Here is a 24,158-nt window from a genome sequence, read left to right as displayed (position 1 = left end):
CAAATCGTTCTAAATCGAAATCAAATGAGGTAGTGAAGAATTAATCAATGACAACATAAATAGAGAGCTTCCTTCAGAGATATTTATTGTAACGATCCAAGGAGGAATTTGATCTGAAAAAGTCACCTGTTTATTTACTTTCAAATTAGTAATCAGTTATTATCCCTTCTCCATAATTTTTACCGTTCAGTGTTATTTACCCCCCACCCTTTCTAGACTCAAGAGTTTATAGGAATATGTACGAGGTAAATACATACAGACATGCCTTCCCTATATGTTACTGATATAAATATATACAGTGTGTTTGCAACTCCATTTAAAGGGAAGGTTTCAGAATGTCCGTGGGTCCTGTTCCGGGGCCTGTTCTCAGGAATCCAGGAAAGAACCCAAATTTTTAGGTTTTCCAACACCCTTGCACTTTTTCTTTGGAAATTCATAACAGAGATTTTGCATTGTTTTGCAAACATCTATTTCGGGATAGTTCATATATAAAGCAATGCATAGGGATAGGGTGTCTCCCCCAGGCCGTTTTCTGCTTGCAGATTGCTGGCCAGAGATGACACTTTCCTTTTTGCTCCAGGGGTGAGATTAGCAGAGGCGTCCTAAGGCGCCCTCTGCACCTGTGGAGCCTGAGCGACGAGAGGAATTCGCTCGATTTCCTGACTACCAAAGGCGAGTCCGCCCTCCGACCTGCGTGGAAGAAACGCGCCGGAGGCCAAGCGAGCTTAGGCGGGAACCGGCAGGGCGCGTCGGTCCCCTGGGCGCAGCGCCTGTGGCCCGCAGCCCGGCGGGTGGCCCGGGAGTTTCTTCTGGGTAGGCCACCGGCGTGGGGCGCGAGGGAACCCTTGCTGTGAGCTAAACCCTTACACTTTGCGGGTGGGGCATCCAGCGGCTGCCTTGCGCTTGGGGCGCGTCTTTTAGAAGAATGCGCCCCCTAATTCTCAACCTCTCCATTTGGATTTGAGGTGCGTTCAGGTTTCCAACCGCGGTCTAGAAGGAAAGCAGCGTAGTACGAAGGGGTGGCATTGCCTCGGGGGATGGAATCAATCACTGTAGCACCTACTGCAGCCCCTTTCTGGCTTCCTTTGGGTTTAGGGCGAGGTCCTTAGAAGCGTCGCTTTGGCCAGCGACCGAGCCCCCAGACCTCCACTTCTGCCCACGGGGTCAAAGAAACTGGCTCACGGGCAGTTTGGGCCAGAATGTGCGTGCCTTTCCATGACACTAATGGCAGCTCCTGCGTTTCATCGGGCAGCTGGCTTCATTATTACTGTTACATTCTGAGGGTGGTGGTAAGTGTGGCATGAAGGGAGGAGGAAGAGGGGAGGTGATGAGTATGTTTCCTTTCTGTCAGCAGGACCGGCCTTAGGGACCTCATCAGGAGCTCTCAGCTGTCAGCGGATCTCCCAAATCTTAGAGTTGCAGATTGCTGGCGAGAGGTGACATTTACCTTTTTTGGGTCATCTTATTTGTTCCTCACAACTCTTTAAAAGGATTTCTCCTTTTTGATCCAATAAACAGTCTCAAGGCCTTCAGTTAGTGCATGCCTTTATCTCTTTTCAAGAAGTGGTAACTACCAGTTTCCTTTTCAGAAAACCTAAGTAAGATTTCTAGATATCCTTCAGCTACTGAAGTTGCAATGCAGCTTTCTTCCTGATCTTAAGCACAGGGTGTGGAGGATGCACCTTCCAACAGCTTCTGGGCCCAGTGGTCATTAGGTAAGGAGGTGAGTGAAATGGCTCAGGTGGATTTTGGAAACATTTGAGCGTCAATGCTAAAGCGTAGTAAATGGCTGGTGATTAAAACTGGAAAGCGCTGTGCTCCCAGCAGCGGAGACTGATCTGATTCACTATCAGCTAGCGGTCTCACGGAAGCACAGCAAGATACGTCTCCCCAAGCCTGTCAGATAAAAAGCTTTTTTCAGATTAAAACTGTATGATTCAAGACAAGATCTCCACTCCACATTGCAAGGTAAGCCGACCTGCCACTCTGCTGAAGCAAACTCTGCTTATTTTGGCACATTTATTAAATGAAATGACTAACCACGTAACATTCAGGTAAGTAAACAAGTCCTAACCTGGGAACCCGATCCATCCTGGCCATTTGTAAATCAACAGCACCTCCTACAGGAATTAATTTGCTAGTGTTAAATTAAGTGTAAGGCCAGGGAAAAGGGGAGTGCCCCCAACATGTCTCCTGAGTCTGTCAGTGTGTCTCCGGGCCCCTGGACAAATGTCACCAGGCATATCCATATTTCTTTAAAATAATTTTTCTGTTGAGAGTAAGAATGGCAACCATCATCAGACTTTTCCTGTGGTTCTTCTTTAAAAATGTCACTGTTGAGGACTCTTGTTCTTGAATATTCATTATACTTGAAGGATTCCTTTTTGGTTTATAGTATTAGGCGGCGCTCTACACATACAAGTAGACATCCTTTTAATTATGAGGTTTCTCTCTGGTTCGACCTTGTATTTCAAAAGCAAAAGTAGAATTAGATGTCTAACATTTTTAAAAATCACTTTCAAATCCTTTTATCCATATCAAGAGTATGCAGAAAAGTAAGGCGAGCTTCTTTAAAGCTCTTACCTTGTGATATGTGAAATGTCTTCTTTCAGTTTTTAAGTTTGCAAGGTTGATATACTAGCCCCTTGGGGCTGTCTAGCACCTTTGGGTGACCAAGGCTAAAAGCCAAATAGTAAATCAGTATCTTCCATAAATACATGGGAATTTTTCTCACCATTGGATGGATAAGTTGGTAAATCAGTTAATATTTTTCAGTCTAACAATGAAGGATAATTAAACCAGAGATTTAAAAAAATTCCTACAGCCACATCAAATTAAAAGAGGACTACACTTTTGTAAAAGTCAAATGAAAAAAGTGTAAAAAATAATGTATTTCTTTAATTCATTTTAAATTACAGGATGCATTTCAACATTTCTCTTCATGAACACTATATTTCCCTTCAGAAATCCTTTAAGGCAGTAGATATTGCATAGATTTTGACATTATAAAGTATAAAGAGCCATAAGATAGAAAATTTGTGCAACACTAATGAATTCAAGATGTAAATCAGCAGTCTTTATCCATTTCAAATGCATGCTTTTTCTAAATGAAGGAAAAGGATCTTTTAGGTGCACTGTAAGTTATTAAAGAATAACTTTAGAAGAAATTCAAGTTCTTCCCCACCAATTCTCTGAAAAATCTAAATAATCAGAGCGTTTCTTACACCTCTAGTTGCTTTTAAATCAGAGGACATTCGTGTGTGATATACAAGATGCAGACATATATAACAGATTACAAGGAGTGGTTTCATTTACCCCTTCTTCCAAACATATTTACTTCTTATAGATTTTACAAAATTATGCTGCCAACCCTCAAAACCACCTAATCAGTATCTGTATTGTATTATATAACATGTTTAAAAAATGTGGAACCCTGATAAAAATATTTGTGTCCAGGATGTATATCTTTTTTAGAATTGCATGTTACTTGTAATTTGTACTACTTTTTCCCCTATAGTTTCTTTTTACCAGATCATTTGAAACACGAGGGAAAAGTTTAAATAAACCTTATATACCTATAGTCATAAAATATAGCTGAAGAATTTACTTTGGTCCATTTGTGACATTACATAAATACTTAACCTTTAGAAGTAAATTCTAATAGTTGTAAGCCAGTAGTAGAAAGACCATTTGTGGTAGGGAGAATAATGGTCCCTTTAAGATATACACATCCTAATCCCTGGAACCTGGGAAGATGTTAGGTTAAGTAGCAAAGGGGAATTAAGGTTGCAAATTGATTTTTAAAATAGGACAATTCTCCTGATAGACTCATTATCATCACAAGGGTCCATAAAAAAGAAGAGGGATGAAGAATGTCAAAGTGTCAGAGTGATTAGATGTGAAGCTCGACTTGCCTTTTGTTAGCTTTGGAGATGGAAGAAGGGACCAGGAGCCAAGGAGTTCCTCTAGAAGCTGGAATAGGCGAGCAAACAGTTTTCTTTCCAGTAGGGCCTCCAGAAAGAACCAACCCTGCTGACGCTTTTATGTTACTCCAGTGAAACCCATTTTAGACTTCTCATCTCCAGAACTGTAGAATATTTTTGTATTGTTTTAAGTTTGAGGTAATTTGTTATGGCAGCATAGAAAATTAATATATCACCCAAATGTAAATAGCTTACTCTGGAGAACAAAACACATGAGGGAGTTTTAAAGAAATATTGATCAACCCAATATTTAATTCATACTAGTGAATTTCAATAATGTTTACATTTTGCTTCTAGTAAATTGAAATTAAAAAATTAAATTATACCCATTCAACTGTGCTGTCATTCTTTTAATGATGTTTCAGAAGAAAGACAATGTCACAGCGTTTGTGTGTTTTGTTTTTTTTTAATCTGGTATAGCGCGCACAAGAAATACCAACAGAAAATATTTTACAGCTCCAAAATAGATTACTTACAAATATTTGCAAAGTTCATTCTTATGAGATTTATGTAGTTTTGTTTTTGATATGAGTTTACAGAGATTGAAAACTAAAATAGAGCTTTTTTTATTAGAAAGACAATAATACATATTAGCCCTTGCTAGAAGTATTTGATAAGTAGAGATATTTTTATTCCCAGTTAATTGTCACATGCAGTCTCTATTCTCTCTACTTCTTCATTCTTTCTCTGTCACTCTCGTAGGCTTATCTCCCGAATTTTCTTTGTGCATTTTTCCTCCTCTGTATATATCTGTGCCGTGGCTTCTAGTATCATTTCTTCTATTCCGCTCTTTACTGGGACTTTGCTAGGACCGTTTTCTTATTTCCCTTTGCTTGTAACTACTATGACTTCTGCTCCGGCTCCTCCTGCTCCTCTCATCCCTGCTCCGGCTTCTCCTGCTCCTCTCATCCCTGCTCCGGCTTCTCCTGCTCCTCTCATCCCTGCTCCGGCTTCTCCTGCTCCTCTCATCCCTGCTCCGGCTTCTCCTGCTCCTCTCATCCCTGCTCCGGCTCCTCCTGCTCCTCTCATCCCTGCTCCGGCTTCTCCTGCTCCTCTCATCCCTGCTCCGGCTTCTCCTGCTCCTCTCATCCCTGCTCCGGCTTCTCCTGCTCCTCTCATCCCTGCTCCGGCTCCTCCTGCTCCTCTCATCCCTGCTCCGGCTTCTCCTGCTCCTCTCATCCCTGCTCCGGCTTCTCCTGCTCCTCTCATCCCTGCTCCGGCTTCTCCTGCTCCTCTCATCCCTGCTCCGGCTTCTCCTGCTCCTCTCAATTCTTTCAGATCCTCTCTTCTCTGGGCTGTGGTTATGGCTTCTGGACGTTTTGTCAAAATTAGAATGATTCCATTTGCTAGTCTCCCTAGAACTCTCTCGTTTTAAAAATCTAGGCTCTTCCTTGGCTTTCTCCTTATTACAATGATTGCTAGAAAGTTCTTCATAAAGTTTTCTCTTCTTAGACTTGTCCTTTTCTCCTATATCATTGTTTTTATTTCTTGAACATTTGTTTTTCTTTCTTTTCTTCTTTTGTATTTTTTTTTCTTTATTGTCACTCTCACTGCTGCTTTCTGAAGTCTCACTGGAGGAGGAGGAGGAGGAAGAAGAGGAGGAGGAAGAAGAGGAGGAAGAGGAAGAGGAGGAGGAGGAAGAGGAGGAGGAGGATTTGTGTTTATGTTTTTTGTGTTTATTTCTACTCTTCTGAAGCTTTTTCTTTTTTCTATCTTTTTTCTTTTTCTTTTTTTTCTTCTCAAGTCGATCCAATTTCCTATAATTGGGAAAAAAAGTAAGAGACTAAAAATAGTCCTTTTATTGACAAACAAAATTTTGAACAGACAATATATTTTCTTAGAAGCTATTGAAAGAGGTATTCAAATATAAACACATACTTTATTAAATGACAAGTTATTTTCTTCCTCTTAAATTATTCAAGTCACATACATATTAAATATAAATAAGAAATTAAATGCATTAAGATAATTCTCTCACTATTAAAAAAAAAATCCCTATTGAATCAGAATTTGAAATGATATAGCACTCTAAATAAATGGTTATCCTGACCTAAAGGCTTGTAACATTCATTAATTGGACCTACTACAAACTAAAATATATAATTATAATCAGAGAAAAATATTTTTATGTATGTGCTATTTTAAATTATGGGAATATTAATATTACATTATCAAAATTCAAGGATATATTCTCTAGAAATTCTGAATAAGAATACACTTTACATTTTTTATACTGTTTTTTGGTTATATAAAACAAAATAATCACATACTGGTTTTCAACAATGTTTAGATTTATAAGTAATTAGAATAATTCTATTAAGGCATTCTGAATTTCTAAAGAGCACTTCACATTCCCAGAAGAGTAACTTGTTTACGTCACTCTGGAATGAAAATGTCCTTTACTGGTTCTGTCTAGCAATTCTCAACACCCACAGCATGAGCTCCCTCTATTGGATTCAGCAGCCGTTTCTTGGATTCTTTAATCCAAAGGTGGTATGTTTAACAAGATTCATATTTACCTTAAATTTAAGCATCTGTCAGCATTCCTCATAAAATCTTACAAAATATAAAAGAGCAATATATGGCCCAAAATATTTTCTAAGAATAAACTGCAAAGATATATACAAATCTATACCAAGTAAATCCTATAAATAAATCTATTTCCAAATTAAGTATTCTGAAAAGTGCTTTTTTTGTGTGTGTGGTATAATCTTAGGTTCATTTTCATATTACTTAAAGAAAGACAAAACTGTATTACTATAGCTGAAGAATAAATCATTAAATAAATGTGATACATTGGTTTAAGTACCTTCATGAGCTCTTGGAATCAGAGTTGAATATGATACAAAGATGGAACATGCAAAAAATGTAACAGAATTAATTAAACATATATTTTTTCATTACCTGAGAAGTTTCTGTTTTTGTTTGGTTGTTAGTGACTTTAAAAATTCGACTTCTGGATCTTCTTCACCCTCACTTGCAACATATTCCTGAGGCAACAAAGATCATTACATTGCTAGATTATCAGACAAGTTAGTTATCAGACATGAAAGAAAATATTTAGAAATAAGAAATTTTGTATTAGAGACATACTGTAGATGAATGTGACATTCTGAATTGGAAAGTGTGTGTGTGTGTGTATGTGGCGGGGGGCATGTAAATTAAGGAGTATCATTACACACTAAGAGGGTAAGATGACAGCTTTGCCAGCACTAACAAACTTTCATCAGGAAGAGTATGATAGAGAAACAGATAAAATGTTTCTGTCTCTTGAGTTTGAATTTAAATACTTGAGGGTTTAAATATTTTATTTTAAAAATGAAATATTAAAACCAAGAAGATCATTAACTTTTGGGGAAGATGAAAACATCCACAATTTTAGCCTTTATAATTTCAACAGTACATTATCAAATATATGCTTAGCAATTCATATACAATGTATCAAATAGTACAAACATATGATTATTATATGTTATATGAATAATCCCTAGTAATGTTTGAAAGGTAATGTGCCTCTTTTCAGGGCAGCACAAGTTTACACCAGTGGGAATCTGGGTTTTAGTCTCAGCTCTGTCTCAGAACAGAAAACATGACCTCAGGGAAATCATTAACTGCCTGGGCTCCACTTTCCTCATTTAAATAAACTAAACGGTTTGCATTAGGGTATCTACACCATTTTCTGGATCTATGTACAGTTTATAAATTAATGCTTAAAAGATTTTCTATACTTTTTAGGAGTTTTCTTTTATACATTTCTTCCCATTGGTTCTTTTTATGTCACTTCAGTGGTAAGTTAGCAAGAAGGAAAAAAACAACCATCTCATCACCAGTTAAGATATTTCATCCACATAAACCCAGAGGAGCAGTTTCATTTATTAAAATATAGGTTTAAAAACAATTTCTCATTTAAGTTAAAATAATAAAGCAAAATCAAAATACATTTAGACATTTTCTTTGCTCTATCTTGCTTTCCTATGGATATATGCATATTGGAAAAGATTAAGTAGCAATTCACAAGCAATCACATTTAGATTTTTAGGCATTTTCAGCTTACTGATAAAAAGATCATTACCTGTGATGGATCATTTGCGGTCAAGTTTCTCCCCAGTACATTTCGTTTCAGTGCAAACCCACTGTTTCTCATCTCCGCTATTAGCTCCGAGGGGTGCATCGATGGGCCTGTTCACAAAAATCACAGTTTGAATGTATCATTTATATCTCTCTACCTTTTTCGGACTCCACAGTAGGAATGCAGTTGAAGCTTTGTTAAGTAAAATCACAGCTAAATCAACTCAATAATCTTCTGCTGAGCAAATAATCAGATATGATTTTCTAAAACAGCAGTCTGGAGATTCAGAATAGAAAATAATTGCGTTTTTCTTTACGTGCTAGGGGATTCTCTTCTTGTGTAACTTTGTCATATTGAAAAAGATACATTTAGATGTTATCTGCTTGGCAGTTTCTAGTGTGAAATAAAAGCAAAATGATAAAAAACGGCTATTGAACTTATAATAGTTATTATTTTAGTAAGAATTCAATTTAAAAAAGACACTTAAAGGCACCCAAGCAATTTATTATTCTAGTTTCCAATTCCTAATTCCTCACCCTTATTTATCAGCTATCAATACTGAGTACATTGTCATGTGGTTGCTAATTATCAACAAAACACACATGCACGTGCTATCGATATAGTTTCTATAAGTACTTCAGTTAATTTTGTGCATGTGTGTATACACACCTCCAGAGTTTGAAATTTCTAGTTAGTAGTGTCATATTGGTGAAAAGCAATTTCAGGCTGGCTACAGGTTTGTAAGCGTTATATTTTTCACAAGCTGCTATTTCCACATTTGCAAAATCCCAAACTGAAAAGTGAGCTATTTTTTGGTCACATAATATATACTAAAAATAAGTAACACAGAATCCTATATAATAAAACCCTAATATGCAAATCGACCAAACGGCAGAACAACTTGCCGCCATGATGTGCACTGATCACCAAGGGGCAGATGCTCAACACAGGAGCTGCTCCCTGGTGGCCAGTGCTCTCCCACAGGGGGAGTGCCACTCAGCCAGAAGCCGGGCTCATGGCTGGTGAGTGCAGCAGCTGTGGCGGGAGCCTCTCCCGCCTCTGCAGCAGCGCTAAGGACCCCTCGGGGGATGTCTGACTAATGCGGGGAGCGGGCCTAAGCCGGCAGGCAGACATTCCCCGAGGGGTCCCAGACTGAGAGGGTGCAGGCTGGGCTGAGGGACCCCCCCCCGCCCCCCAGGGCATGAATGTCGTGCACTGGGCTTCTAGTACATATTTTTGTACTTAAAGCTCTTATATGATCAGTTTGAAAGATATAATTCAGATTTAATTAAGATATATTTAGTAAGATGTCTTCATATGTTCATGTTACTGTGACAGTGGTTAGGGAGAGTTAAATTGATACAAATAACTCTTTGAGAACTCAAAATTTAGTTGATATAATACATTATTAGATATATTGAAAAAGATTTTACAAATATGTTCAAATGCAAAATCACTACTTTTAAAAAAGATTTCTAATTGATTTTTAGAGAGGTGAAGGAAGAGGGAGAAAGAGAAACATCCAATGTGAGAGCAAAACATTGATTGGCTGCCTCCTGCACACCCCTCCCCCCCAAGCCCCCCCCCCCCCCAAATCAGGGATGGAGCCTGCAACCCGGGCATGCACCCTGACTAAGAATTAAATTGACAACCTTTCAGTGCACAGGAAGACGCCCAACCAAATGACCCACACCAACTAGAGCCAAAACTCACTACTTCAGAATAATTCTAGGTAATCCGGAAAAAGGGCACTTGTTTTAAAATGTAGATTTGTGAGAGCTCCTCTCTAGATTTTGTAAGCCAGGATGAGTTAAGCCTCCACAGCATGAAAACTAATGTTTCAACTTACAAAACCAGGTCCACTGGAGAAACTGTTTTCAACATTAATTAATTTTGCAAACTTTTTTTTGTTGTGGTATGAGTAAGCATTAAAGTACTGATTGCAACTATGGTATTCAGTTCTGATTAGACCCAGACTATTTCCACTAAAACAATAGCATGAAGTCAGTGTCTCAGGAGAAAAAAATTCCCAGAAGGTGAATTATGTTATACAAAATTATGTTTGTAAAGGGTTTAATCTATTCATTGCAAGAGTTCATTTTTTATAGAATGAAGCAAAAGCAATGGAAGGTTAAGAATCTTCTGTAGTAAAATGAGTATTTTATCAGAGAATAATATGGGAAGTTCTGGCCAGTAGGCCATACGACTGACTTCACAATTTGAGGACAGCAGTCCCAGGCTATTCCCACAAATGGCACAGGCAGAACACTACTGCTAAAGGCAAAGGCACTCTGTGTTTCACTGCTAGCACTAGGACAAGTGTATCTTCCATTTACAGTTCATCATTTACAGTACAATTTTAAAGTACTCCATGGGAGAAGAGAGGAGATCGAGTTGTGTGTTAGGTAAGGCTGTATTAGAAATGCTTTTCCCTTCTTCACCCCAATTTAAAACATTAATTTAATTTACAGGATGGTACTCTTTGCTGAAACTAAATAGCTCTCTTTCTCTCTCTATAAAACCCTAATAAGCAAATAGACTGAACAGCGGAACAACTGAACAACCAGTCACTATGATGTGCGCTGACCACCAGGGGGTGCGTGTGGAACATGGTGGGCATCGGCAGCAGGCAGCAGAGTGTGGAACATTGCAGGCACTGGCTGTGGCGGGATGGTGGAGCAGGTGAGCAGGGGCGCCGGTCACTGTCATTGGGGCGAGCCTCTGGTGGTTACTGAAAATTCTTTGCTCCCGCATGCCGTGGTCCCGCCGGGTGCTTGCACCTGCTGCCAATGCTGGCCCCGCTGCTCGCATCTGCTGCTGGTGCTGTCAGTGGGTGCAAGCAGCAGCTGCCGGCCCCAATCACCCCTCAGGGCTTCTCCACCTCCCCCTGCTCCTGAGGGGCGACTGGGGCCGGGAGCCACATCTCACACCCACTGCTGGCAATGGCCCTGCTCGCATCTGCTGCCAGCGCCGGAGCTCCTGCTCACACCCACTGCTGGCTCTGGCCCCGCTCGCCGATGGAGCCGGCACCAGATCCAGAGCTGGAGCCGCCGCTTGCACCCGCTGTGGGCGCTGGTATCAACCACTCTGCACCATCAGCAGGTGCGAACGGGACCAGTGCTGTCAGAGCGTGGGAGCAGCGGTGGTGGGAACAGGGCTGCCAGAAGACAGGGAACTGGGGGTGTGGTGGGAGGGGCAAGGCGGGGGCCTGGAGGATGGGCCAAGACCCGCCCCTGTGCCCACAGCAGCCTTGCAGCCCACAGTTCCATTCATGGTGCATGAATTTGTGCACTAGGCCCCTAGTTCTTAAAATAAATATAGGGTGTCCTAAAAATGTATACATACTTTGAATGATTATTAATTCCAAGAGTTAAATCTGAAAAGAAAGAAACATCAGTTGAGTTATCAGAAAAAAGTGTGTATGCATTTTTTGGGAACACCCTGTATAGTTTTGTTTACTGTTACAGCGGTAAACAATTTTTTCCCTTTCATTGTGTATGTGTGTATATAACTTTATATTATGGAAAATTTCCAACCTAGAGAGAATAATGTAACAAACCTTAGGTATTCATCAAACAGCTTCAACAATTATCAATATTATGCCATTCTTGTTTTATCTATTAACTCCAAGTTTCTTTGTTTCTTTTTTGATAAGAGTATTTTAAATAAACCTCAGATATATAAATCACTAATAACTATTTCTTAAAAATAAAACCCCAAAACTTTTATTACACCTATTGATACAGTTTTTTAAATTTATTTATTTTTTATTTTTAAAAAAATATATTGTATTGATTTTTTGCAGAGAGGAAGGGAGAGGGACAGAGAGTTAGAAACATCGATCAGCTGCCTCCTGCACATCTCCTACTGGGGATGTGCTCACAACCAAGGTACATGCCCTTGACCAGAATCGAACCTGGGACCCTTCAGTCTGCAGGTCGACGCTCTATCCACTGAGCCAAACCAGTTAGGGCTATTGATACAGTTTTGAGACACCATCTAATATCCAGTCAACATTCAGATTTCCCTGGTAGTCTCAAAAGTATGTTGATAATTGTTTGTTCAGATTAGAATCCAAACAAGGTCCACACATTGCATTTATTTTATATCTCTCTTAAGTCTCCCTCTTTTTTTATTGATGTATAACTGATACATATCTTAAGTCTCTTTTCATCTAAAACAAGTTTAGCAACCTCTCCTCCATTACCACTATTCACTTGTTGAAGAAACTCAGTCAAATTCCTGTAGAATTTCCCACATTCTGAACAGTGACATAATTTAATATGTTCTCCTAGCCCTTGTATTTCCTACAAATTTGTAGTTAGATTTAGAGACATTATTAATTATTTTGGTACATTATACCACATATTTTGGGGGAGTATATGAAAAGTCTTATGAAGTATGAATTCAAGAAATGATACCTGAAAACACACACATTTCTGGCTCTTGAACTAGACTAAGGAAAACAGGCTGAGATTTCAACCTGGTGTGTTCCTGCTCTCACCATGTACCTACCTATAGTCATAGCAATAGCGGTATATCCCTAAAAATATGTGTTTTAAAAGAACCCTCTCAACATTATCACAAATAAAATATATGATTCTTATTTCCATGCAAGCACCACCTTCTTTTCTAAAGTTAAACTGACCGTACCTGGGAAAAAAGCCACTCCTTGTGACTAAGTGTAAGAAGGACGCTTAGAGGCACTAGTTCTATACAAGATCGAGCGAGAGATGTGTGCCCAGTAGGAATTAGCAAGAATTATCTTACACTTACATTTAATTCCTAAGATTACCTAACCATTTTGCTTTTAAGAAAGCTTATAGAAAGTTTTCTTTAAAAGAGACTAAAAGGGGGGGCACAGTAGGAACATGTAGCACAAGTCCCAGGGAAAAAGTGAACAAAGCTATTAATAAAGTGTGTGGGTGATTTTCATTTATATAGATGAGAATTCTTTTTTAAATATATTTTATTGATTTTTTACAGAGCGGAAGGGAGAGGCATAGAGAGTTAGAGACATCGATGAGAGAGAAACATCAATCAGCTGCCTCCTGCACACTCCCCACTGGGTATGTGCCTGCAACCAAGATACATGCCCTTGACTGAAATCAAACCTGGGACCCTTGAGTCCGCAGGCCGACGCTCTGTCCACTGAGCCAAACCGGTTAGGGCGATGAGAATGTTTTATGTATGATTTTCTAAAGGTTATACAAGAGCCAATTGAACTGAGTTGTAATAACACTACTCCATACTGGGAGTTTTCCTGACACACTGCCAGTTCATCTTAGTGGAGGCTGGAAACAATAGGATTTCTTATTGCCCTTATCCCAAGTTCATACTGAAAACAGCTAATTTGATCTCTATTAAAACATACAATACAAAGGGAAAATGAAACATTACATTTAAACTATGCATCTGAAAGATACACAAAACTAAGGAAGGATAAAACTGCCCTTATTGTATGCTGAAAGAAAACACTATTTATTAAGAATAATCTTGCTTTACAGAATCAATATAGTTAAAGACACATGATATATTTGGTTATGTCTTCAAACTTACATTTTCAACTTCATTAAATGTGAACGTTTTAGTGATGATACATCCAGCTATAATAAAGTAAATTCCTAGTCCTAAAGGACTAAGAAAAATCATTTGTCATATGGTGACAGAGGGACACTAGACTTTGGGTAGTGAGCCCACAATGCAATATACAGATGATGTATTATAGAATTGTACACGTAAAACTAATATAATGTTATTAACCAATGTCACCCCAATAAATTTAATAAAAAATAATTTGTGTTGTGATGAATATCAAGTATTAGAAGCTAGTACTATGTTTTAAGAATTTAAAAAGATGTTTTTATTGATTTTTAGAGAGAGATAGAAACATCAATGAGAGAGAAATATGAACATCAGCCAGCTACCTCCTTGCACACCCCCTACTGGGAATCGAGCCTGAAACCTGGGTATGTGCCCTGACCAGGAATCTAACCAGCTACCTTGGTCCATGGGACAACACTCAACCAACTGAGCCACTCTGGCTAGGATAGCTTATATTTTTTTGGGGGGAAAATTAGTTTATATGAAAGAACTGGAAAAATATAAATTGTAGCCCTAGCTGGTTTGGCTCAGTGGATAGAGTGTTGGCCCACGGACAGAAGGGTTAGGGGTTCAATTCCGATTAAGGGCATATACCCTGGTTGCAGGCTCGATCCCTGGCCCAGTCGGGGTGCATGCAGGAGACAACCAATTGATGTGTCTCTCACATCGAGGTTTCTCTCTGTCTCTCTGCCTCACTTCCACTCTCTCTAAAAATCAATGGAAAAATATCCTCAGGTGAGGATTCACACACACACACAAAGATATATCCAGAAAGGATGATAGTGATATTTAGAATAGCTAGCAAAGCTTTTTTATTCAGTCACTCACTAAACTATTATTTACTAAGTATGCAGACTGTGCAAAGCACTGGGAATACAAAGATAAAAAAAGATACAGTCCCTCTTTCAAAAAAGCTTATAGGAAAGAACTAGAAACTAAGTTTGATTTTCAAACTCTCATAGGTTTTAGGAAAAGGTAAAAAGTAGGGCATTCTAAGAGAATGGAACATGATGAAGGTTCATGTTAACTTCGTTAGTTTGATTTGAATAGAATTAATATTTACTAGGTAGACTACATTTCATTCATTCTTCTTTTCCTAGATAATCACTAGCTAATTTTCTTTACTTGAAGCTGGCAGATCTTGTGTAGATGGAATGATGCTAATATGAAGTCGCATAAGAGAGTTATGACTGTGATCTGAGAATCATAATACTCCTTTGAGATTGAGGGAGGTATAGCCTCTACTAGTCCCACACATGCCTTTAATACAGAGCAGTCATTTACTGATAGAACAGTAATTAATTTGTTAATGTTAATAGAATTTCAAGGCATAGCCACTTTAACAACAAATTTAATCACTGAATTATAATAGTGCTTATAAATAATTCAAAATGACTAAACCACTGGTAATCAATTAAAATATAATTGATTATATTAAAATATAATCTATACTAATAAAAGGGTAATATGCTAATTAGACCAGACATCTTCTGGATGTCCTTCTGGACAAAGCCACAGTGGTGGGGGCTGAGGCAGAGGTGGTTAGGGGCAATCAGGCTGGCAGGGGAGAGCAGTTAGGGGGTGATCAGGCCAGCAGGGGAGAGCAGTTCGGGGGCAATCAGGCCAGCAGGGGGGCAGTTAGGGGCGATCAGGCTGGCAGGGGAGGACAGTTCGGAGGTGATCAGGCCAGCAGGGGAGAGAAGTTCAGGGACGATCAGGCCAACAGGGGGTCAGTTAGGGGGCAATTAGGCCAGCAGGGGAGCAGTTAGGGGCATCAGGCTGGCAGGCAGAGGTGGTTAGGGGTGGGCAGGCAGGGAGGCAGGCGAGCGGTTAGGAGCTAGCGGTTAGGAGCCAGTGGTCCCAGATTGCAAGAGGGATGTCCAACTGCTGGTTTAGGCCCGATCCCGGCAGTCGGACATCCCCCGAGGGGTCCCAGATTGGAGAGGGTGCAGGCTGGGCTGAGGGACTCCCAACCCCGTGCATGAATTTTGTGCACCGGGCCTCTAGTGTACTAATAAAGAGCATCATTTTGACCTTTAAAGCCCTATGACTTAATAAGGTTTCTGAATAATCTCTATTGGGTCAAAATTTCTTTTCAGTTAACTAGCTTCTTCATACAATAAAAAAAATTTGGTTCCTGACTGATCAACTACATGTTATAAAGGACAGAAATGGTGCCTAACTTCACTTTGCTACTATGAAGTCAATCCTTTATTAATTTTCATATCTGCTTATTTTAGGAATTTAGCTTTAATGAGATTCTGGTAACATAAATACTTTTTCTACAGTAAAATTATACTGGAGGATTTAAAAAAATTTCTATCATCAGATACAGGCCTTTCTAGTAGCTCTGCTGGTAGGATTCAACTTCAAGAAGTTGCTTAAGAGAAATCCATTAACGGATTCAAGGGGACTTGCCAGAGGGCAACTGAGTTTATCATTTTTCTTTCTACAGAAAATCCCTCCAGCGTGCTCCTTTGTGTCTTGCTAGCAAAACTTATGATCAATTATTTTGTTAAATTTCCCAAACATGTTCTCAAGTAACAAAAATGCCTTCAACATGAAAGATTGATGAAAAGGTAGAGGAGCAGCATGTGGGAGCTCTATTGCAGAATATTTCTATCAGTTCTATAGCTTAGTGTAAAATTCTAGAAAAATTAAATCAAGAGTTAAGGAAAATTATAAAAGGAAAAGAACACAGACATGCCGGCAAATCTTTGCAACAAGTGTAAAATAATACTTTCCTCAATTTAAGCTATTTATTCATTTTCATATTGTTTAAACACTAAAAGTTATGGTGTAAACAAGACTGGCTAGAGACACTTGAAACATTAAGCACCTAAGAGCACTTTGGCCATTTGCGGTGTTGCTGAATCTCACACGGAGGCATTATAAAGAAAAAGAAAAATTGCCGTGGCCAGGCGGCTCAGTTGGTTAGAGTGTTGTCCTGTGCACCAAAAGGTGGTGGGTTCAATTCCCAGTCAGGACATATACTCAGGCTACAGGTTCTATCCCTGGTCAAGGTGCATATGGGAAATGGGAAGCAACTGATCAATGTTTCTCTCTCACATCGATGTTCTCTCTCTCTCTCTCTCTCTCTCTCTCTCTCTCTCTCTCTCTCTCTCTCTCTTTCCTTTCCCTCAAAAAAAAGAAAAGAATCCTCAGGTGAGGATTAAAAAAAAAAAAAAGGAATGTTGTACATGTCAAGAATATCTGGTGACATCATTTGGAATTTCAAATTTACTTTTAAAAAAAATAGGAAATTCTCCATATTACCATATTGAGACAGTTCCAAATATTTTAAAAATTATAGCTAAATTAAAACAAAAACAAAAACACAGCAAAGAAACTTTAAATATAAAGTAACTTAAGCCTGAAAAACCACAAGTCAAATAATTAGTACGAAGTGAAACTAATGTTAACAAATTTGGATTTAATGTTTATTCACTTTTATGCTGCTTTTATAACTTTTGGGTTTCGGTCCAATATATAGAGAGATTGAAAAGTTCTCTCATCCTCACAGTAAGAAAAAAGCTTGAAAATACTGAAAATCAACAAATCTTCTTAAGTCTATCACAGAATTGAGGTCACAGGGCAAATTACTATCCCCAAAATAGGAGAGACAGGTAACAGAGAATCAGTTTACTAGAACCAGAAATCACCAATGGAGCCAGCAAATGGTAGGATTACCTAAAGGATAACTGACTACTGTTGGAGACTGAACAAGAATTAGCTTGAGATAAAAACTCCTGGGGCCCAACCTTTGTGAGTTTTATTTCCATGAGTCCATCAGGTTCTCACTATGAACATCAAAGAACAATCCCCTTACACTTCTCTTCCAATAGCGAGAAGGGAAAAGGAACCATTTTGAGTATGCCCAGATCATTCTGTTGTCCTGAACAAATGCTTACTCTTAAAGAAAGCTATTTTATTACAGCCTAACCTAAACAGGAAAAAAAAGCTGAGAAATGAGGGGGGGGAAACTGAGGAGCACTTGTGAAGTTTACAACTCAGGGGCACAGGCTCACTAAAAGAGTGAGACCCAGCCATGGCTGGTGTGGCTCAGTTGGTTGGAGCATCATCTCGTACACTGAAAGGTGGAGGGCTGTATTCCTGGTCAGGGCACACACCCAAGTTGCTGGTTCGATCTCTGGTCGGGACATGTACAGGAGGCAGCAGATTGATGTTTCTCTTGCTCTCTTTCAAAATCAGTAAGTTTATTTTTCTTATTGCCTGGGTTGTGAGGTCGATTCCCAGTAGAGAGCGTGCAGGAGGAAGCCAATCAATGATTCTCTCTCATCATTGATGTTTCTATCTCTCCCTCTCCTTCCTCAGTCTAAAATCAGTAATAATAATAATAAAACATTATAATTTATTACTCATGCTTCTCTCCCCTCAAAACCCCACTTGCTTTGTTGAAAATCCCACTGCAGATTAAAAAATGTTTAATTTCAATATACGTTATAAATGGTAGCAATCTATGATAAGAATAAGGGCCATAGAGTATAAATAAAAGCCAGTGGGCAGGCCATTCATTTAATTATATTGTAATATAAAAATATTTCATAAAAATTCAGCCTCCACTGAAGCCTGCAAGTTTTACATATAATTTGAATGTACTATCCAAAAAGGATGAAAACTTATAAAGTTAAGATCTTATCAGTAGAAAAGATATTGTAAACCAGCTTAGCCAAAAGAAGCATTTTGATTGCCTAATTTAACTTTGTAAAGGAGAAGTAAATCTTATAGCTGGTCTCTGTAAACCTCACAGCTGGAACAGTCTAACAGCACCTTGCAGTTTCCAGTGATCAAAGTAAGTTACTTTATATACTAAACTAAGAATTTCATAATAGAAATAATGCAGCACTGGGGGGTACAGCTATCATGAAATAATTACACTCCTGGGAGATTACAGGCACAAGGCTACATACCCCAGGGGTGTGATTATCCCAGGATAACCACATCTACTGAAATTGCCTTATTGCAAAAATAATCTCTATTCACTGGTGAGACATTATTCAATAGGTGATTTTTTTAAATGAAAAGATTTTTTAGCTTGAATCAGCAAGTGGATTAGGAAATTGGGCAGTTTGTTTTTCATTGCATTCAAATTCAGAATACATCATTATTCTTTGCTTTCCTATTTGATACAGTAGTTTCGATTTTGTTTTTGAGAAACCTTTAAGAGTTTCTATTAGTGTTAGTTAAGTGGTCCTGCTAAATGCAGGTCAAACTTTAAAGGCATTAAACTGAACAATACAATTTTAAATAATTTACTTCTATGTATAATTTTTAATTCTTTTAAAACAATATTCACTTAAAAATTATAAATGTAAAATCACTGTTAACATTTTGGGAAATTTCCTTTCTAGAAGTGTCTATATGTTTACCTAAAGATTTAAAAAGAAACATGAATGGAATCCATATAACTACTTAGTTTTATTTTTTTTGTTAATCCTCACCCAAGGATATTTTTCCATTGATTTTTTTTTTTTTTTTTAAGGGAGAATGGAAGAGAGAGGGAAAGACAGAAACATCGATGTGAGAGAAACACATCAATTGGTTGCCTCCTGCACGTACCCTGAGCTGGGGAGGAGCCTGCAACCAAGGTACGTGCCCTTGACTAGAATAGAACCTGGGACCCTTTGGTCCACAGGCCAACACTCATCCACTGAGCCGAACTGGCTAGGGCACTACTTTGTTTTATGACCTGCTTTTTTCTTTGACCAAATGTTATAAACAATATCCATCATCATTAAGCAGTCTTCATAACATTTTTAAAGGCTGCATAGTATACTATTCCATTGTTAATAGCCCATAATTATTCACTTAATGTATTTTTATTAGGTATTTAGGTTCTCTCTCTTATTATTGGACACGATACTTTACAACAAAATCTTTGGACATATCCACAATTATTCTTTTTTTAAAAAATATATTTTATTGAGTTTTTACAGAGAGGAAGGGAGAGGGATAGAGAGTTAGAAACATCGATGAGAGAGAAACATCAATCAGCTGCCTCCTGCACACCCCCAATTGGGGATGTGCCCACAACCAAGGTACATGCCCTTGACTGGAATTGAACCTGAGACCCTTCAGTCCGCAGGCCGACGCTCTATTAACTGAGCCAAACCAGACAGGGCCACAATTATTCTTTAGGATAACTTTATGACTGTGTAATATTAGTACACATAATTTAAATAAATAAACAAAGGCACTATTTCTCAAATCTTCAATTATTCTTACATACAACTGAAGCTGATGGCTCTCAACCTTGATGGTACATCAGAAATATTTGATATACTAGTGACCTGGTGCACGAAATTCGTGCACGGGGGAGGGGGGGGGTGTTCCTCAGCCTGGCCTGCACCCTCTCCAATCTGGGACTCCTCGAAGGATGTCCGACTGCCGGTTTACAGGGATTGGGCCTAAACCGGCAGTCGGACATCCCTCTCACAATCCGGGACTGCTGGCTCCTAACTGCTCATCTGCCTGCCTGCCTGCCTGATTGCCCCTAACCACTCTGCCTGCCGGCCTGCTTGCCCCCAAATGACCTCCCCCGCCAACTTGATCACCCCCAACTGCCCCCCGTGCCAGTGTGCTCACCCCCAACTGCCTCCCCTGCCAGCCTGCTCACCCTCAACTGCCCCCCCTGCTGGCCTGCTTGCCCCCACCTTCCCTCCCCACTGGACTGCTTGACGCCAACTGCCCCTCTGCTGACCTGCTCACTCCAAACTGCCCCCCCCCCCGCTGTCCTGATCACCTCCAACTGACCCCCACTAACGGCCTGCTTACCCCCAACTGGCCCTCTGCTGGTCTGCTTACCCCCACCAGCCCCGCCCCCCACCAGCCTGATTACCCACAACTGCCCTCCCCTCTTGGCCTCTAACTGCCTCTACCTCAGCCCCGTCACCATGGCTTTGTCCAGAAGAACATCTGGAAGGTCTCCCAGTCTAATTAGCATATTACCCTTTTATTAGTATAGATATAGGCCTGGTGCAAGGGTGGGGGCTGGCTGGTTTGCCCTGAAGGATGTCCCGGATCAGGGTGGGGGTTTCCTTGGGGAATGGGGCGGCCTGGGTGAGGGGCCTGTGGTGGTTTGCAGGCCAGCCATGCCCCCATGGGGTGAGAGTACCCGCTGGGGGGGGGGGTGTGGCCAGCCTGGGTGAGGGGCTGAGGGTTGTTTTCAGGCTGGCCACAGCCCCTTCAAGGTGGGGGTCCCCACTGGGGTGCTTGGCCACCCTGGGTGAGGGGCTAATGGTTGTTTGCAGGCTGGTCATGGTCCACGGCGACCCAAGGTCCCAGTCCCTCCTTTTATTCTGTTTTTTTTTTCAGCGCCTCCTTGAGCAGAGGGAAGCAGGTACCTGGGATTTATTTATCTTCTATAATTGAAACTTTGTAGCCTTGAGTGGAGGCCAGGACTGGCCAGGGCGGGCGGGAAGCTTGGCTTCCTCCATTGCTGGGGGCAACCCAAGCCTCCTGCTCACTCCAGCTCTGTGGCCGCCGCCATCTTGGTTGGGTTAATTTGCATACTTGCTCCTGATTGGCTGGTGGGCATGGCTTGTTGGTGTAGCAGAGTGACACCAATTTGTATGTTTCTCTTTTATTAGTGTAGATCATATTATGTGGTATCATAGATGGTAAAAATTACTGACTTATTTTTATCATCTACACGAATAAAATACAAAGATGCTAATTGACCGTACCTTCGCTACACCAATCAGAAGAGCATGCAAATTAACCCAACAAAGATGGCCGTTAAATTTGCATACTGCAGGCAGGGCAGGGCAGCGCCATCCACTGCCTGCCCCACCACGGGATCGGGCCTGCTATGTGTGACCCGGGGAGGTGGGGCAGGCACTACAGGATCAGGCCTGCCATCTGCCACCTGGGGAGTGGGCCTAAGCCAGCAGATGGTTATCTCCCGAGGGGTTCCAGGCTGTGGGAGGGCACAGGTCAGGCTGAGGGACACCTCCCCGCCTATGCACAAATTTTTGTGTACCGGGCCTCTAGTCCTATACAATAAAGAGCTAATATGCAAATGGTCACCACGCCCTCACGCCATCACCCCATAACGGCTGACACTCAACACTGGGAGAGAGGAATGGGGACCAGCCAGGCACAAATGAGCTTGGGAGAGAGGAATGGGGACCAGACAGGCTGCGGCCTGGGAGAGGGACAAGCCGCCTGCCCCGTGGTCCTGGGCACCAGTGACTGTGTCTGCACCTGCGGTCCAGGAGAGGGACAAGCTGCTTGCCCCGCGGTCCTGGGCGCCTGCACCTGTGGCCTGAGCGAAGCTGCCCCCTCACAGTTCCCTGCAGCTGCGGCTGTCCTGGGGGAAGCCGGCTGGGTCCTGGGTTCCTGAGGCCAGCCAGAGGGAGGGAAGCCCAGGCCCCGGGTGCCTGCGACTGGCCAGAGGTGGTTAGGGGCGATCAGGCCAGTAGGGGAGCAGTTAAGGTGATCAGGCAGGCAGATAGAGGGGTTAAGGGTGATCAGGCAGACAGGAGAACGGTTAGGAGCCAGTAATCCCAGATTGCGAGAGTGTGTCGGACATACCCTGAGGGATCCCGGATTTGAGAGGGTGCAGGTCAGGCTGAGGGATCCCCTCCCCCCATGCATGAATTCTGTGCACCGGGCCTCTAGTAATTTTATCATAGAGTTTAGTGCTTTGAGATATTCTTAGATATTTACCAACATTTGTTCTCACATTTACACCCCACAGAGTGGTTAAGCAGTTTGCTTAAAGTTACTACTAAGCAGCAGAGCAGAGGATCCAAATCAGGCATTTACTAGCCCCATCGTTCCATAGCCTGTGCTCTTCAGCGATTAGTACACTGCCTCTCTGAACTTATGGTTTCCTCTGTGTGGAAGGCTGTTCCTTTTGCCTAAGATGCCAAATGCTCTTCTGTCAGATCTTGCAAGCTGCATCTTTCCTGTCATTTAGAGATCGCAGTTTAACATCACTTCCTCAGAGGAGCCCTTCCTCACCACTTAATCAAAAGTTACTCCCCATTCAGTTCTTATCACAGTATCCAATTTAATTTTACAATAGAACTTATAAATACTTAATATTTTCTTATTTATCAGTTTGTGTCATTTCCAACACAATGAAAGAAAGGACCTTTTCTGTCTTAATATTGTATTCCTAGGACCTAGAAAAATGCCTGGCACAGAGTAAGTGCTCCACAAATAATTGTTGAATAAGTGAATTTATTTTACCCTTACTGATGAACATTTAGGGTCGTTTCTAGTATTTCACTACTATAAATCTTTAAGCATCTACCTTACCATTTTCTTATAAATTCCTGGATGTTGAATTTCTAGGTAAAAGGATATTCATGTTTTTAAGGCTTTTGATACATATCATCAAATGACTTCAGAAAGGCTGCTCCAATTTATCAATAGTGGATTAAAATGTTAATTTTACCACACTTGCTCCAACACTGGGTGTAAAGTTCTTTTAAGACTTTACGAAATTTGATGAGCAAAAAGATAATATTACTTTAATTTCTTTGGTTATTATTTTTTTGTTAATTCTCACCTGAGGATATTTTTTCCCCCTGATTTTTAGAAAGTGCAAGAGAGGGGGTGAGACAGAGAAAGAAACATGGATGTGAGAGACACATTGATTGGTTGCCTCCCAGGCGTGCATGTGCACAAACACAAGATCAGAGCTGGGGATGGAGCCTGCAACTGAGGTATGTACTCATCCTTGACCGGAATCAAATCTGGGACCCTTCAGTCTGTGGGCCGACGCTCTAGCCACTGAGCAAAACCAGCGAGGTCCATTTATTTGGTTATTAATGCTGTTGAAAATGTTGTCATGGCTGTAACGGCTATTTGAACCCCTCCTTTTGTAAACCACCAATATTTATGTCCTTTGCTCCTTTGAGTTTGTTCATCTTTTGACTTGAAGGAACATTTTATATATTAGGAATATTAATATACTAATATTAGTATTTCAACAAAGGTAATACTTTTCACTCAAGGGTGGTTACATGTGTTAAAACTTGATAGGAGCAAAAAAAAAAAAATTGAGCATTTTCTACTTCATTCACTTATTTTGAGAAAGTTCATTTGATTGAAGAATAGTTCTACAGTAAAACTCCACCATAAGTGGGGTACAAAAACTTTGATTGCATAAAATGAATGATTGAGTTATTGTAAAGTTAATAAGCATAAATTCATGGCTGAAGAAGAGCTAATCTAGCTTCATTATATCTGAATTCAATGTTTTCAATACTCTTAAAAATAGGATAATTAAATAGCACAAGTTCTTTTGTTTGTGGTTAACAGACTTTCTAATATAGACTCAAGAGAAAGCAGGTCTAATCGATTACTAAATAAAGGGCTAAGTCTGGAGTCTATCCTACTCATTTTCTCAGAAGCAGGATCAAAGATGAGGCCAAGGAACAAAGACAGCTACTATCACTGACCACCCCTATCCAACACAGGAAACATGCAATTGTAAGGGCACCACAAGGTTGGAGTGAAGGAAAAGA

General features: G+C 40.4%; 1 protein-coding gene across 1 annotated transcript in view; it reads right to left on the bottom strand.

Annotated features, from left to right (window-relative positions):
* Positions 1 to 4,467: 4,467 nt before the first annotated feature.
* The window catches only part of CIRSR (corepressor of RBPJ and splicing regulator), a 32,643-nt gene continuing 12,952 nt past the window's right edge, over positions 4,468 to 24,158 (bottom strand). The window contains 6 exon segments of the mRNA XM_081095633.1: positions 4,468 to 4,644; positions 4,647 to 4,659; positions 4,663 to 4,788; positions 4,792 to 5,740; positions 6,888 to 6,973; positions 8,056 to 8,162. Coding sequence (XP_080951759.1) covers positions 4,613 to 4,644; positions 4,647 to 4,659; positions 4,663 to 4,788; positions 4,792 to 5,740; positions 6,888 to 6,973; positions 8,056 to 8,162 — 1,313 coding nt within the window. The 3' untranslated portion in view covers positions 4,468 to 4,612.

Source organism: Myotis nattereri (assembly GCF_964212035.1).
Source record: "Myotis nattereri genome assembly, chromosome: 7".
NCBI classification, from domain to species: domain Eukaryota; kingdom Metazoa; phylum Chordata; class Mammalia; order Chiroptera; family Vespertilionidae; genus Myotis; species Myotis nattereri.
Note: the sequence above shows the minus strand (reverse complement) of the source record. Positions and strands in the feature narration are given on the sequence as shown.